General features: G+C 45.0%; 1 protein-coding gene across 1 annotated transcript; it reads left to right on the top strand.

Moving 5' to 3' along the window:
- Positions 1-374: 374 nt before the first annotated feature.
- On the top strand, positions 375-2,760 carry LOC128885596 (uncharacterized). The gene is given in 3 exon segments (XM_054139693.1): positions 375-406; positions 504-724; positions 2,357-2,760. Coding segments are annotated over 3 exon segments (657 nt in total).
- The last annotated feature ends 12,989 nt before the right edge of the window (positions 2,761-15,749 follow it).

The following is a 15,749-nucleotide window of genomic DNA, read 5'->3' on the forward strand; positions in this document are numbered from 1 at the left end:
ATAATTTGTGCTTAAGAATGTATATTCAATTACTATCTATTATAATAATAATATATTCACATTTTGACATCTTAGTAACAGAATTTTTCTATCACTTGTTTTCCCTTTCTTCAATACAATTCCGTTCTTAGCCTCCTCATAGTATTTAAGGGGGGAACCTAGTTTAGAATTTCAAAATTATCGATTTTTCTTTTTTTTGCATCAATTAGTAATAGTATTGATATAGAATATATTCCTGAAGTTATACAGCAAAATTCAAAGTGTTTCGGTAAATACAGTTCGGGAAAGAGGTACTCATCGCGCAGGTATACGGGCGCGCGGTCAATAGCAGTTTCCTTAGCGGCCTCGACAGCCCTACTTTCTCCAAAACCTTTATGTCCCTAACCAGATTTGTCAGCGTTTGTGTGTACGTAGGCCAGGCCATGACCAGAAAAGCTTGGTGGAAAAGGAAAATTAACAGACATTTTAATTAGTTAACAAGTTAACCACGTATTATGGACTAGCGATAAGACGAAATGTAGATTCCGTGACCGATATGAGAAAAGCCATAACAACATTGCAACATTACACCATTTGTGTTCCACAAATGAAAATCCGATTCATGACAATTATCCGATCGGAGCCGACAGCTGGTGCGAGTGGCGGAAGGCTCAGGCGGCAGGTCAAGAAAAATTGTTCAACCATCCACCTCCACTTCACGTAGATGCCGCTAAACACATACACTGGATCAAAAAAGTTTCCATACACTCGGTTAACATTTCTTAATTAGAATATATCATCGTAATAGAATATATCCAGGAACACTTTTCTTGATTAATTATTACTTACAACGAATGCAGAGAGTTACCAAAATGAAACAATTGCCATGTTACCTACTATTGGTAAAATTTGGAAGGGAAGACATTAAAGCCATCTATCTGACCGACAAAAAAGTCTCCATACACTGTCTTTCCTTAGCCTTATTTATCTGTTTCCACGGAAACGCGATAGGTTTCCCACTTCACAAATCATATAAGATTAGTACGAAGTAGTCTGACTAACAAATTTGACAAAGTAATTATCAATTATGAAAGTACCAGTTGCAATTCGAGAACTTATTATTCGATTAAGAAATGAAGATCAGTCGCTTAGAAAGATAGCGAAAACCGTTGGAAAATCATACGCAACTGTTCAGTATATTGTAGATAGATACAAAGAATTGAAAACTTTCGAAGATAGACCCAAATTAGGTCAACCAAAAAAATTGTAATCCATTCATCGGAGAGCAATTTTAAAGGCAGTTCGCGAAAATCCAAAAATTAGTGCACCAACTTTGAGCAATGAGATTGAGGACGACTATAGTATAACTGTTGCATCTGAAACTATCAGAAATGTATTAAGAAGAGAAAGATATCATGGTAGGGTTCTTCAATGAAAACCCTACATTAGAAAAAAAATAAATCTTTACGCTTGGAATTCGCGAGAGCTCATGTTAATAAGCCGAATTCTTTTTGGGAGACAGTATTATTTAGTGACGAATCTAAATTTAATATTCATGAGTCTGATGGGAGAATAATGGTATGGCGGAAAAAGAACGAACATTTAAAGCCTGCAAACATGTGTCCCACAGTTAAGTATGGAGGAGGCGGTGTTTTAGTTTGGGGATACATGAGTGCATCAGTAGTAGGAAGATTAAAATTTATCGAGACTATAATGGATCAACATATCTATTTGGACATATTACAGGAAAACCTTAAATCCAGTGCAGAAAAATTAAATCTTGCAAACTTTATTTTTCAACAAGACAGAGACCCGAAGCATACTGCTAAACGTGTTAAAGAGTGGTTGCTCTATAATGCACCAAAACAGTTAAATACGCCACCTCAGCCACCGGATATGAATCCGATTGAACACTTGTGGGATGAACTAGGAAGAAGAATAAGAAAATCCAGCATAAGAAATAAGGAACAACTAAAAAACGCAATTACAACACAGTGGAACTCGATTGGTCCAGAAATAACAAAAAAACTAGTTGGAGGACGAAAAATAGATTATTGGAGATTATAGCGGCAAAGGGGAGCCATACTAGTTATTAAAAATTACATATATTATATTAGTTGTAATTAATTATTAAGGTCTTCAGTTAATATTATTATGTATGGAAACTGTTTTGGGTTACCTAACTTTGCATAATTGCATTATTTATTTTTAACACTATAAAATAAAGTTAACATTTTATTAACCGAAATTATTTTACGGTCCTTATAAGTCATACTCCGTTAAAAGAAAATGTTTAAAAACAGACTTTAGTATACTAATAAATGAGTTAAGAAATTCCAATCAAGTGTATGGAAACTTTTTTGATCCAGTGTACAACCAATTTACAAAGAACTTTTGAAGGAAGACCTGCTAATTCGATGTTTAGGTGGCCATACCCAAAATACGAACGAAAGCTTCAATTCTACAGTCTGGCGCCTAGCACCGTAACATTTAAATTCAGGCATAAAAATGATCGAAATTGCCGCTTTCATTGCTGCCAGCATTTTTAATGAAGGGTACTCGTCCATCCTACGAATAATGAACGCACTATAAATAAACGTTGGACAACAGAGCAAATTTTTTGGCGATTTGCACGACGCGCAACGAGTCTCAAGGCAGGAGCGCCGCAGATCAAGCAGCACGAAGGAGACTCGAACAGCTTGCAGACTGCTTCAAATGCAACAAAACGAGTTCTATGAGGAAGCGGAAGGCTTGGTGTATGGGCCTGGTATAGCACATTAACCTCTGATTACTGTAAGTTTTCAATAACTATTACTTTTCTGTATCGAAAATTTCAAACACGTTTTTTTCGAAACCATGTTTCGGGGGTTTGTCTACACGATAGAGAAAAATCTAGTTGATCGATCGGCTTTTCTCATAGATTTTTAGTTAGATAATGAATAATTGTCCTCTATGAACTAAGAACTTTGAACAAAATTCAAAATAAATAACTTTTTTTCTACAGATAAGTCGAAATTTTGTAGAACTTTTCTGCCCGTCACGAAAGCACCCCTGACCCCGGAGGGTCCTCGCTCCCTCCTCACCGAACACGCCGCGGAGGTGGTCCGCGACCGTATGGAGGGATGTGTGGCCCGCGGCCCAATAGGGATCCCCTTTTTGCACCCCCTCACGCTCGCGATCAGCGCCGCGTCCCCTCGCGAGCGCGGCAAGTCGCCGGTCGTGGTGTCCTCTACCCAGGGACACCGGTGTGACCACCACCCAGAGGACTTCTCACCCCCGACAGACGGTCAACCTCTGCCCTCGCCCCGCAGCTGCCACGAGAGAACGACACCGACGTTTGGAGATGCCATGGTGGTGGCACACCGTAAGGAGCCCCTTAAAGCTCCTGGGTGGGGAGTGCCACGAACCGGCGACGAGAAGAGCGCGAGTTTTGGGGGATTAACGGTGGAAACGCGACGCGAAGGAGAACCGTGCGAGCGAGCGCCTTTTCGCCTTTGTTTTTCTCTTTTCTCCTGTGTTTTGTTGTGCGTGTGGTGCGAGTTTTCCATCCCGTCAATCCAGAGGACGCAAGGATTTTGGAACCCCGAGGTCCACTCCAACCAGATAGGGCCCACACGTTGGGATTTCCTTTTGTGGAGTGTGTGTGCGAGCGCAGATCGCGGATTCTTTGTCTTCCTGACCTCCTCTGAGCCCGCTCTCCGTTTGAGCAGTCGAAAGGGCGAAGATAACGGACGCGTGCTTTTGCACTGGCGCCCAGATTCCTTTAGGAATAAATAAATCTCGTCTGTGGGATTTGTGCCACCTAGCGTGTCGAATAGCGGCTTTCTCGGTAGCCCACACCAGGTTCCGTCACAAAATTGGCGCCCAACGTCGGGCCCGCCTTTTTAGAACTCTGATCGAGGGACACGATCGTTACATTTCGAACGACGAATTCTCGTTAGTTTAGGCTTCGTCGCTTCAAGGACAGTCGATTTGAACTGTTATTGCTCCTCGTCAACAGACATAGTTACAGGTGTTTAGATATTCCGCCGTAACAGGTAGGAAGACGCGACGACCCGCTTTGTTTGGTCGTACCGCTCACCTTACCGTCTGTTTATTTCGAACGCTAGCAAGGTTTCCGAACGACAATTTCTTCGTCGCGGATAAATTCCTTCGCGTCCTAGAAACATTCGCTCCAGAAATTGTGACACTAACCATGTCGCATACATCCGACCAAGAATCGGAAAGAGCGCGTCGTAGCGAGGCGCGCGAATTAAAGAAGGTCGTGAGTAGGGAGGCGCGAAGTTTCTTCCAGCGACACAAGTCCCGCGACCTGATGGTAATTTTAGACGTCCTGGGGATTACTACGGACTGCGCCTGGGATGAAGTGCTCGACCGATTTGTCCGGCATTATCTTAGCCAGAAACTCGGGCTCCACGCGGCGGCATGGGACCCGAAAAAGGACGAAGTGTCCGAACCCCACGCGTCCATACCAACCCTATTACGAGAGACTCCCCAATATACGAACCTCATAGAAGAATATAAAGCTCTATTGGGTAGAAGGCTCCCGAGGGATTGGCCCCCCGTTCCGCGAAAAATTGAATTTCAAGAAAAAGATCTTCTAAGTTTTCAACTTTTATCTCTGAAACTAATCGTCGTATGAATATACTGTAAATATAAAAGAGTTCCGTCTTATCATCTCCTATCAGCTGATATTTTACTTTAAATTCACACCTCTTAGGTCTCTTAGAATTTCGAGCAAAAGTCGTCACGCAGTCAAAGGGTCAATAAATGCTTATACAAGTAAGAAGTTTGCTCGTGTGGAAACCGTCGCGGGAGTAACAGTAGTGGTGACCCCGACCACGACCGTGTCCACGTTTACGTACACGGTCGCGGAATCACCACACGACAGGGTGGAGATACCACGAGTCTCGTTTAGGACTCCTCAACCTGACTCCTCGCGACTACTGGCGGAAGCGGCAGCGTGGCTACCCACCGGTCAATCGGCAGGCCGGTGGCGGGATCCCATGAGTTTCCCGAACACCCCAATAATAACCGACCGTCAATGGGGTGCGATTCCGCGAACGCAGGTGACCGCCGTCGAATCGCGCCGCGAAACCCCAATGACGGAAAATTTCGGGGCGAGAGCGAGCAGAGACGCGCCCTTCGGGAATCTTGCTCCTCTCGCGGCGGATCGGTTACCCGCCCCCCTCCGCCGTTGCTAGGACCTCCGCCGAGGAGGCTCGAAAATAGATCTTTATCGGGCGATCGAACGCGACCAGCGGGGATAGGGATAGCGCAGAGTGGAGTTCCGCAGCCGCGAAGCGACAAACCGTTTCCCCCACTCTCGCGAGAACTGACGTCTCCCGTCTACGGTGCTCACAGCTGTACGACGGAAGATGACGTCAGCGAGAGCGCTTTGCTTGAGAGCGTAAGTCGTGCCGCTACGCAACAACGAACGGGAGATCGCGTAAGCGCGTACGAACTTTACGCTTGACCTCCCCTGCCACGCCCACCTTATCGTGGCGAGGAACTTACCCCTCGCCCCGAGGTCTTCTACCACCCATCATTTGATGAGGGAAGAAGTAGGCGGCAGAAGGAGGAAAGGTCATCGCAACAGCCCCGGTTGTCCCCAGCACCGGGCAGCGACGGCCACCCGCAATTCGAAAGGGCCCAAGAGCCCCGGGTACAATTTCTTTTGGAGTCTCGGTCCCTTCAGGGCGAGCTCCCCTCCCCACACTTCTCCTGAGGGGAGGCAAATATTCCCCAATGGGTGGCTGAACGGTACGGGAGCACTTGTCCCCCGTTCCGAACCCAACCCCCCGCGGAAGGGCCGGTCGAGTGGAACCGTGACCAAGGTCACGAGTTCCTCGGTCATCCTCCAACCACCATGCTGGGCGAACGGCACGGTGGCGCTTGGCCCCCGTGCCGAACTCAGCCTCCCGCAGAAAGGACGGCCGCATGGAACGCCCACTGGAAAGGTTGGGCGAACGGTACGGTGAGATTTATCATCCATCCCGAACCCAACCCTCCGCGGAAAGGGCGGCCGAATGGAACCGTGGTCAAGGTCGCGAGTTCCTCGGCCTCCCTCCAGTAGAAAGATCGGCCGAGAGGAACCGTGGCGAAGGTCACGAACTTCCCAGCCACTTTCCAGTGATCAGGTGGGCAGATCGGCATGGTGACCTTTCTCACCAGTCTCAACCCCGACCTACCACCGCTCAGAGGGCGGAGGGATACTGGGACCAGAACTCCCCCCCCCCCCCCCCCCCCCCCCCCCCCCCCCCCCCGGGGGGGGGGGGACGCTGGGCCCATAACCCCCCCCCCCCCCCCCGCAATCTTACCGGCGACCACCTCTGGGGGGTGGTCACACCAGTGTCCCTGGGTGGAGGACACCACGACCGGCGACTTGCCGCGCTCGCGAGGGGACGCGGCGCTGATCGCGAGCGCGAGGGGGTGCGGCGCTGATCGCGAGCGCGAGGGGGTGCGGCGCTGATCGCGAGCGCGAGGGGGTGCAAAAAGGGGGTCCCTATTGGGCCGCGGGCCACACATCCCTCCATAAGGTCGCGGACCACCTCCGCGACGTGTTCGACGAGGAGGGAGCGAGGACCTTCCGGGGTCAAGGGTGCTTTCTTGACGGGCAGAAATGTTCTGCCCCGTCACAGCTTATAAAGACTATGTAAATGCCAGGAATAAAAAGCACTAATTACTAATACAAATTTTTTTTATTCTTCGAACACGTAATAATACACCCTTAAAGTTTACCGAAGTTCTATTTTATCTTTTTTCTTGAAAAAAATTCTTAAAAACCACTTTATTTTCAGCGTTCTAAACCAGGTTCCCCCCTTAAATAAAGGGACTTTGATAGATGAGACCTGTATGGGACTAGAGTAGTTCCTTACCCACAAATATTCTAAACCCTTTTACATAGAATTGGCTAGGAGTAAATTATTTTTAATTGGTTTATTTTTAATAGTTGGCTGTATGTATGTTACCATTGCATGATGTTCTTGTGAACAAAAGTTGAAAAAATAAACGACAGCTGTCAAAATTGTTCAAATCATAAATAAATTGATATTAAAATTAGACTCACCCATTGACTTACAAGTTGACCTGTTTTCGAAAAAAATTAAAATAAAACGTAAATAAACGTGTTTGATTCCAACATTCAGAATTTGAATTTATAATTTTGTCGACTTGTTACATCCGGCCCTGCCGGTGTCCCTTTTCATCGACCTCGCATTGCGAATAAGTTAAGATCAATAGACTTTAAGGAATGCGCTCGGTAAACGATGCGAAAATCGTTCCTCGGGAACGAAATAATGCAAACCGCGAGTCAGCAAACGGGCGTCAGCGATGTTAGGCCGTTGCATACGAATCGGCCATCGAACTTGCGACATGTCCCAGATTCGGAAATGTAGAAATTAAGATTTCGAAATTACGATCGTGCCTTGCAAGGATCTAGGGGGTATATAAACCCGTGGTCACGACCACGGGCGGCTTTTCTTTTGTGTATTCTGTAGTCGCGGACAGGTTAATCTCTCGCGTTAGTCTCATTTAGGTATCGTGTATCGTATCTCCAGCAAAGTAAAGAGTTCGCGTAAGTGAGAACATACGCACTAAAGATAGAGTCATCGCGGAGTTACCTACGAAAGTCCGACGTTTATTATTCGCCAATTATTAGAGTCCCGTGTCGCGAGTGTACAACCAGACCAGATCCTCGCCACAGCCGAGCCCGGGACAACCTGACAACGCCGCCGATAGCATAAGATCAACGATTGGTATTGTTAAACCATTTTCAATTGTATAATTTTTATTCTTGTTTGTAAGTAATCCCAAACTCAGTTTTGTTTCATAATTATATTTGTTAATACTCAAACTTAGTGACAATTATTATAGAATACCAAAATTCTTTCTTTTCCAATTAAATACAGATAAGGTGAGCTTTAGCTCTTTAATCGAAGACAAGAATCCCTAAAGAAAGTCCCAAACTAGTTGGGACGTAACAGACTGATAGGTGTCGACTTCATTTATTGATAGATGTAGAGTAATATCTGCCTGGTCAGCCAAAACAATATTAACGAACCGTACGGCCGGACTACCTGATGCGGTTCGAGGCGGCTGTCTGTAATATTTTATTACGACGCTAATCCAAAGAACAGTAGAATGAAACTTAGCTATATTGTAGAGAAAACTTCAAGGAGTGGAATGATAATTTTCATTTGGATATAACGCATTTGTTTCAGTGCATTTTAAAGTCAGATTTTTAAAAATCACGAACTTGGGAACAAATTGGTGGAAAGATTAATTTCATTGTTTCAGTTCTCTATATGCCCGCAGTTTGTGATTTTTGGATTTTTAGCAACATTAAAATCATTTACTTTCTGCCGAAACTTGGAATATCTTCCCTATTGATAGAAAAGAACGGTGCGTCACGTGTAGGGTTCTCGAAAGCAGTTAGTCGGCCGCTGCATGGCTATCGCAAAATTTATGACAAGGTCGCGGAGTTACCATGCCTTGGGGAAGTGGTTGTAAAAACGAGGTAACCAAACATCGACGGCCGCTACCTCCAAGTCGACCGGCAATGGGTTTGTCCTATGATTAACTTGTGGCGACATAGGAGGACTCCGAGTGAAAAGTAGGCGTCTGGGCGACACCTTAGGCCGTCCGCACCGTCGAGTCAGAGAGTCATAAACAAATAAATCTTGACTTTGGTACGCTGACTCGACGGTCATTCGACACGGCCAGGAGGAAGCACTTGTCCCTTTCCACTCGGAATTTTCCATAGGGTTTTTCCCATGGTCGCCACGGAAAGGACAGCCAAGCATTATTTAGCACACAGTCTGTTTTTGGCTCTACCGGAGTCGACATCGAATCACGCTCCGACTACTGTTTGTTAATAAATTGTTTTTGTTACCAAAACACATAGTGGTTCATCAATCTCACCTGCGCAATCCCCTCAGGTGAAACATGTGTTTAGACAACGCGACGTTGCATTTCGTTAAGAAAGAAACGTTCCTAAGGGATGGGGGTCAGGTAATGAACAAGGGTGGGAGTGTTTTCTGGAAAGAGAGCTGTTTTTCAACAGAATTCAGTTTTGAAGTGACCGCCGCAACGTCAACTCGCAGAAAATGATTCGATCAAATCCGGAGTGGTTCGAAATGTTTTGCATTTACGTGGAGTGTGGCCACAATGCGAACGAGGCAGCGCGGTGTTTTCGACGCCGATATCCTCGATCGCGGCCGCCGACTGCCAATACCGTTCGGCTATTGGCATCGCGGCTCTATTCGGATGGGATCCTCCAACCGAAGTATTCCGATTCGGGATGCCCTCGCCTACGTTCCGCTCATACGGAGGAACACGTCCTGGATCGGATTACTGAGGATCCCACACAAAGTGTGCGCGACGTAAGCCGCAACTCGGGGTAAGTTTAACTTTTTACCGTTTTCGTGTTTGTTGTCGAAATTGTGTATTGTTACATGCCGAAAATTTAATTTTTTATTTATCTTGATTTTGTCAGCCGGAATGTGTTCGAGATGGTTTGGTAGGAATATATCGAAATTTAAAAACTGAATACAAAAAATAAAGATCTTATTACGTCTTACCGTCTGAATTGTACACCAAACTTCCGGCGCGAACTTCCAAAAATCATGTTTTAAGCTAAGCATTTTCTAGAAAACGCCTCACACCACTATACAGTCTGCCGCGAAACCCAGCGGAGCGTTTCAACCGTCCATCTCTCTCTCTCCCGTTGGCAGGCCGTGCGGGACCCACGCAGGAAAACTTATAAGTTAGATTGTACCTACAAGCGTCGCGATTTGAGGATTTGGGCGGAGCGCAAGAAAACCTTAATCAGCTAAGGAACCTGACCAATTAAAATTCATTTTCGTTAGTACTGCACTCCGATTCGCAGCAGCGCAGAACGCAGCGCAAGCATTTTCATGAACTTCGAACCGAGCTGTACTCGAAGCAGCAAAGTCGAAGTCACTTCTCGTTGTAAAGTCACGTTAAGCGTAACGGAAGCCCGTGAGCGACCTTTAGCTATCTTCTTTATAATTTTTAGCCAGAGTTCCCGGTTGAAGTGTACTTTCAATGTGCAACGTTGACCGCCAAAAGACTCAGTTCGCCGCGTTATAAATTCTTTTTGTTCATATTTTTCTTTCGCCTCTTATAATTAGGAGTAGTTTAAGATATAATTTCCTACTTTATAATTAGTAATTGTTATCTCACCGCATAATTGGCTTTCAAACTTGTTCGCGCCAAATGCGCTTTCTAATGGGGATTGCCCATCAATATGGGGTTTGAATCCCGCGCGAGTAAAAACCGTGTTTTGTTAGACGCGCTCTTTTGACAATTGACGTGCGTCTTCCCGAAGCGAAGAAGCCGCGTGGGTTACGCGGGCATTCGTGAACGGGCTTGTCTGGCGATCGGTCGCCTCGTGCTTTTCGCGCGTTTTCCTCGAATCTTTCAATTCGTGTTTGTGGTCGATTGGCGATCTATTCGCCTTGTGCTTGTCGCGTCAATCGCGTTTCTCATTAGAATCATTTCTATTCCTCCTCTGCGGTGCGTTCAAGAAGAGATTGTGTGCGTAGAATCTTCCGCGCTTTGGAAGCGTCCTCTGCGGTGCGTCTAAGAGTCGATTGTGCGTGGAAAATCTTCCGCGCTTTAAAGATGTCCTCTGCGGTGCGTCCAAGAGTGATTCGCGTGCAGAAGGATCCGTGCAGCGTACAGCGTGCGAGCCAGCGTACTGTTTGCAGCATACAGCGTGCGAGCCAGCGTTATGATTACCGCGTGCAGCGTGTGAGATTGACTGCTTGCAGCGAGCAAGGTGGTAAGCGATTTGTTGCATTACGAGCGATGGGTTGTTGAATGATCATTCGTTTAGTGTGCACGAATGATTCGAGTGTGGAATTGTACACACTTCGGTTGAGATTGTATTTGTAATTGTTCATGTAACAGTTTATAATTTGTTTTCCTCCCCCTTTTTGGTTTCAAACAAGCACTTTTGGGTTGTTGAATACCAGGCTTTTCCCCACTGGGACTGGGGTTTTTACTGCCGGTATTCTGTCAAGTAGAATCAGTAAACGTAAATTCAACCGCCTTTTGAATATACAGTTTCTTTGTATTTCTCCCCCCTGTACATCGTTGTCTTTTATTTTACTATCCGACGTTACGCCTTCGCCGATTACACCTCACCTTTACGATTACCCTCCTCACGTTTCCATTAATGTGTTATGTGACTTACGCGTAATTCATGATATATGTTCACTCCAGTGATGAGACATTGATTTCGCGGGTAGCTTCTGTCGGTCGCTACATTTAAAACTGTTCTCCGCGAGTGTTCTGTTGCGTGCGCGTGCGTGTGTGTTTGCGAACACGAGCCACTCCGAAAAAGACTATTTTCCATCCAAATTCGCCACTGCTGTGCTGCCTGCAAACGCGGGGACGAACGCGCCTTTCAACCTGATTGTACCTCTACCAGGTTCATTGTAAAGGACGCCTCCACGCCATCCATTGTAAGTTGAATTTTCTTCCGATAATATTATTCTTCGCCGTTCTCATCAGCACCACTGTAAAAATCGTCGTAAAGCGGAAAAGAGAGGGGGGGGGGGAACCAAATTAAACATTGTAAAACCGTGTCCTATCGCATTTTGTCGAAATTGAAATCGTAATACAGAATGGTATTACGGTTGCAGAATTTACTCCCAGTGGATTATGAAAAAAGGGTGGCGTATTCCCGGTGGCTGTTGGGTAAAATCAACGAGAATCCGGCGTTCTGCAACCCCGTGTTGTGGAGAGACGAAGCACTCTTCACTAAGGAGGGTATGCGATTGACCACGGGCGTCCCAATACCGCTGGTCGATCAATCTATGGGGCAGCATTTGCGGCGACTTCATTGTTGGACCGTACATCCTACCCGATAGATTAGACGACCCACCATACAAGGTGTTTCTAGAGCATGTTTTTCCGGGCCAACTGGAAGAAATTCCATTGGAGATCTGGAGGAACATGTTTTACCAACACGATGGAGCAGCCTCCCTTACGCCGCAAGTGTAAAGGCCTATTTAAATACAGCCTTTCAAGACAAGTGGATCGGCCGCGATGGTGCTGTTCCGTGGCCCCCGCGGTCACCGGATTGAAACCCCTTGGATTTCTTCCTTTGGGGGTACCTGAAGGTACATTTACTGCTACAATTAAATTAATTTTAGTAAAACTGTTAATTTATTTCACGTTTTATACATATTTCGTATTTCAGAATGAAGTGTACCGGCAGCCGGTTTCCACGCCCGAGGAAGTCGTTGCGCGAATCCACGCCGCGCTGTTGACCCTCGACCAAAGTGTCCTCCGGAACATCAGGGGCTCCATTAGTCAAATGGCGAACATTTGTATCAGAGAAAACGGCGGTCACGTCGAGCTCTTGAAACGTAGATGAACCGAATTCACAAATCGGCCACTTTCGGTGCAAAGGACTTGGATTTAAAGGACTCAGTGCAACGTGATAGTGGCCGTGGAAACTCCTGTGTAAAGTGCAGTGAGTTCAGTGACCGGCTGTCCCATCAGCTGAGCCGCGTAGCAGGTACCAGGGCAGGATCGGTGCGATGAGACCCACTAGCCGCAGCCCTTATTCACGAAAACAGGTCAACTTGCAAATCAATGTGTGAGTCTAATTTTAATTCTGCCTTCACATGTTAACCCTTAGAAGCCTGATTTTCCAAATGAAATTTTAAAAAATATCAATGTATTTATTATTTGAACAATTTTGACAGCTGACGTTTATTTTTTCAACTTTTGCTCAAAAGAACATTATGCAATGGTAACATACATACACCAAAATATTAAAAACAAACCAATTGCAAGTGTACAAATCGATTTAAAAGTTCGGTATCACATTTGAAACTTAGGGCATTTAAGGGTTAATTTCAGGCATTTTTATTACCGGTATTATTACGTTGTAACACATGAAATGCCTCATTTTGTATTGGCAAATTTTTTTATCCATATTTTCTCGATAAATATTTCTATCCTTCAGATCTTTTACGCATTAATGCAAAGTTTAGAGTCTCCTTCATTTTAATTTTCAAACATTTACATATTTTCACCCATTTTCTTATACATGTAAGTTGTACATTTTAACGATTCTCATGTTAAAGTTAGATTCAAATTTATTATGATAAATTGTCATTGAAATTTTTTAACGATTACGTATTTGAAGGTAGGAAACGTGTAATTTCTTCATTAAATGTACAGATTTCGATACCTCCTACCTTGATCAGTAAGGTTTAATATAAAGAAAAAGTTATATTTGCTTAAAGTTTTCATTATAAATCGGACATTTCTTGTGCTACAACCTCACACTGGTATTAACGCGTGCTGTTTTACCGGCCCGCTTGTTCGCTGGCTCGAGCGTCCTGGCTTACGCCTATGCTCTGAGCGCGCGCTCCTGATTCGGAGCAAGACCAGACCGGATTCCAATTTAACGTGGTCTGCCCACGTACGGCTGCAGGCCCTTGCTCCACTTCTGCATGCCGGCTCCGTCCGGCCCACTCAATACTCTTTCAAATCTACTCCGATTTGACAATGAACGCGTGATTCAAAATATCTAAATTTTTGGGGACCTGTTAATAAAGCATTCGCACGTCCGATTCCACGAACAGCGTTGACGTAGGGTTACTCATTCACCTGGTACACAGGCCAAAACTCGCGAGTGGGTTTTCTAAAAAAAAACGTCATTTTCGTATTTTAATGCTATCCACGCGGGGAAAAGACATCAAAACTGTGTCACTCCAATGCCTTGGACCGTATCACATGTGTTCCACGCAACGAAACTTAGTTGCAACCCCTACACCTGTGGGTGGACCACCCCTAACTCTGGGCCACCCTGTTCAGCTCCAGGGGCAGTTTTAGAAACGAGCTTTAAATGACATTGATCCTTAACGTACCGAGAATAAACATGGTGAATTTCACCGCCCTTCGAGGTGTGGAAGTGCTCCCTTACGAAGGGTATTGAAAAGTCGCGAACTGTTCCATCCTTCCAAAGGGTGCCTATGGGGCGTACGGCGTGGGTGTTGGCATTTCCTGGATCAGGAGATTCCAGGGAATGCATTGAGCCCAAATTCGGGACTGAAGTCCAAAAATTGTGGATTTTGGAGGGGGTAGGGTGTTGTGAGGTGTTGTGGTTTTGCCCGACAGGGATTTTGAGGGGTGCATTTTGTTGAGGATATCGAGGAGGGTCGCCACAAAGGTTTTTTTTATTTTTTCAACCCCTTCCGTCACCCCTGGCCTCTTCAGAAGTGGCGTTTTTCGACGTGCCCCTCTTTACGGGGGTGACTTAACCCCTTCCTGTCAACCCTCGCCAATGCAACTTTGCGCACATTTAGAGGACACTTCAAAACTACTCCTTGTAAAGTTTCTCCAAAATCGGTTGAAAACTCCCATAGATATGACGTTTTAAGAAAGTGTCCCTTTAATTTTGTCCGTCAGTGTATATATACTCCCGTCCATAATTCACCGAACACATCCGTTTTCAGCAAAATTATTATTAAGACTGGGATACAACTCTCTAGCGTGATTTTATTGTTGATTTTGTAATATTTAGGTTTTTTTGCGATAATTTCGGTATGTAACAATACAAATGAATACTAGTTATTTAAATAAATGTTTAAGAAGGGAACTGCATGCATAAATACTCATTTTATAAGATTTTCATTCAGTACATGTTGGAACATATTGTTCGCGTTGGACGTTCAAAACCATCAGATGACTATATTTGGAACATTGTAAAGGATCTATAAACACTCTAAGAGAAGTTCTAGACTAAACAGAGATAAGCATGGAGCTGCGAAGGCGAAGTCGCTGTTTCTTCTTCATTTCAAGTTCAGCAGTGCATGTGATAAGTATGAGCAGTTCTAGAAAAGAATTATCAGTTCAAAAGCGTTCGAGTATTATGACTCTTACCAAAGAAGATTATTCTGTGCGGGAAATTGTAATCAAAACTAAAATTCCGAAATCAACAGTGCATGATACAGTGAAAAAGTTAATAAATACTGATACTTTTGAATATAAAAAACGAACTGGACGACCCAAAAAAACAACAGAAAATAAAGACCGCTATATACAAACGTTAAGCAAACGAAACAGGAGAATGACAGCACCAGAAATTGCGGCAGAAGTCAACAAAAATCAAGAGGATCCAATTGGTACGACGACAGTTAAGCGACGTCTTTTGCAAGCAGGACTTCGCGGATGTGTTGCAGTTAAAAAACCACTATTAAGGACTCAAAATAAAAAAAAAAAAGACTGCAGTAGGCAATAGTACATAAAGATTACACTGCTGAAAATTGGTAAAAGGTGTTGTGGACCGACGAATCGAAATTTGACGTGTTTGGTATAAAATGTTACGAGCCGGGGCGATAACGACACGCCTGTGAGCCCTACGAGTAAGGTGGATTCGAGAATTGCACCGATACGATTAATTAGTATGTATCAATGGAGCCGAAGATTCGAGGATAGAATAGGTAATGCAGACGACTCTGACGCGAAGTCAGATAGTTGCAGGAATCGGTAGCTCCCAGTAAAGGGTAACCGTAGGTGAGGGTGTTTGGTTGTTGGTTATTGGAGACAAATGCAGACGCCTCGGACGTTAAGTCAGATAGCTGCAGGAATCGGTATCTCCCAGTAAGGGGTAACCGTAGGGTAAGGTTCGAACTGTGAGGTTGTTGGAAAAAGTGCAGCGACTCTGGCGCGAAGTCAGATAGCTAGCAGGAATCGGTATCTCCCAATAAAGGGTAACTGCA

Source organism: Hylaeus anthracinus, unplaced genomic scaffold (genome assembly GCF_026225885.1).
Source record: "Hylaeus anthracinus isolate JK02 unplaced genomic scaffold, UHH_iyHylAnth1.0_haploid 11981, whole genome shotgun sequence".
NCBI lineage: Eukaryota > Metazoa > Arthropoda > Insecta > Hymenoptera > Colletidae > Hylaeus > Hylaeus anthracinus.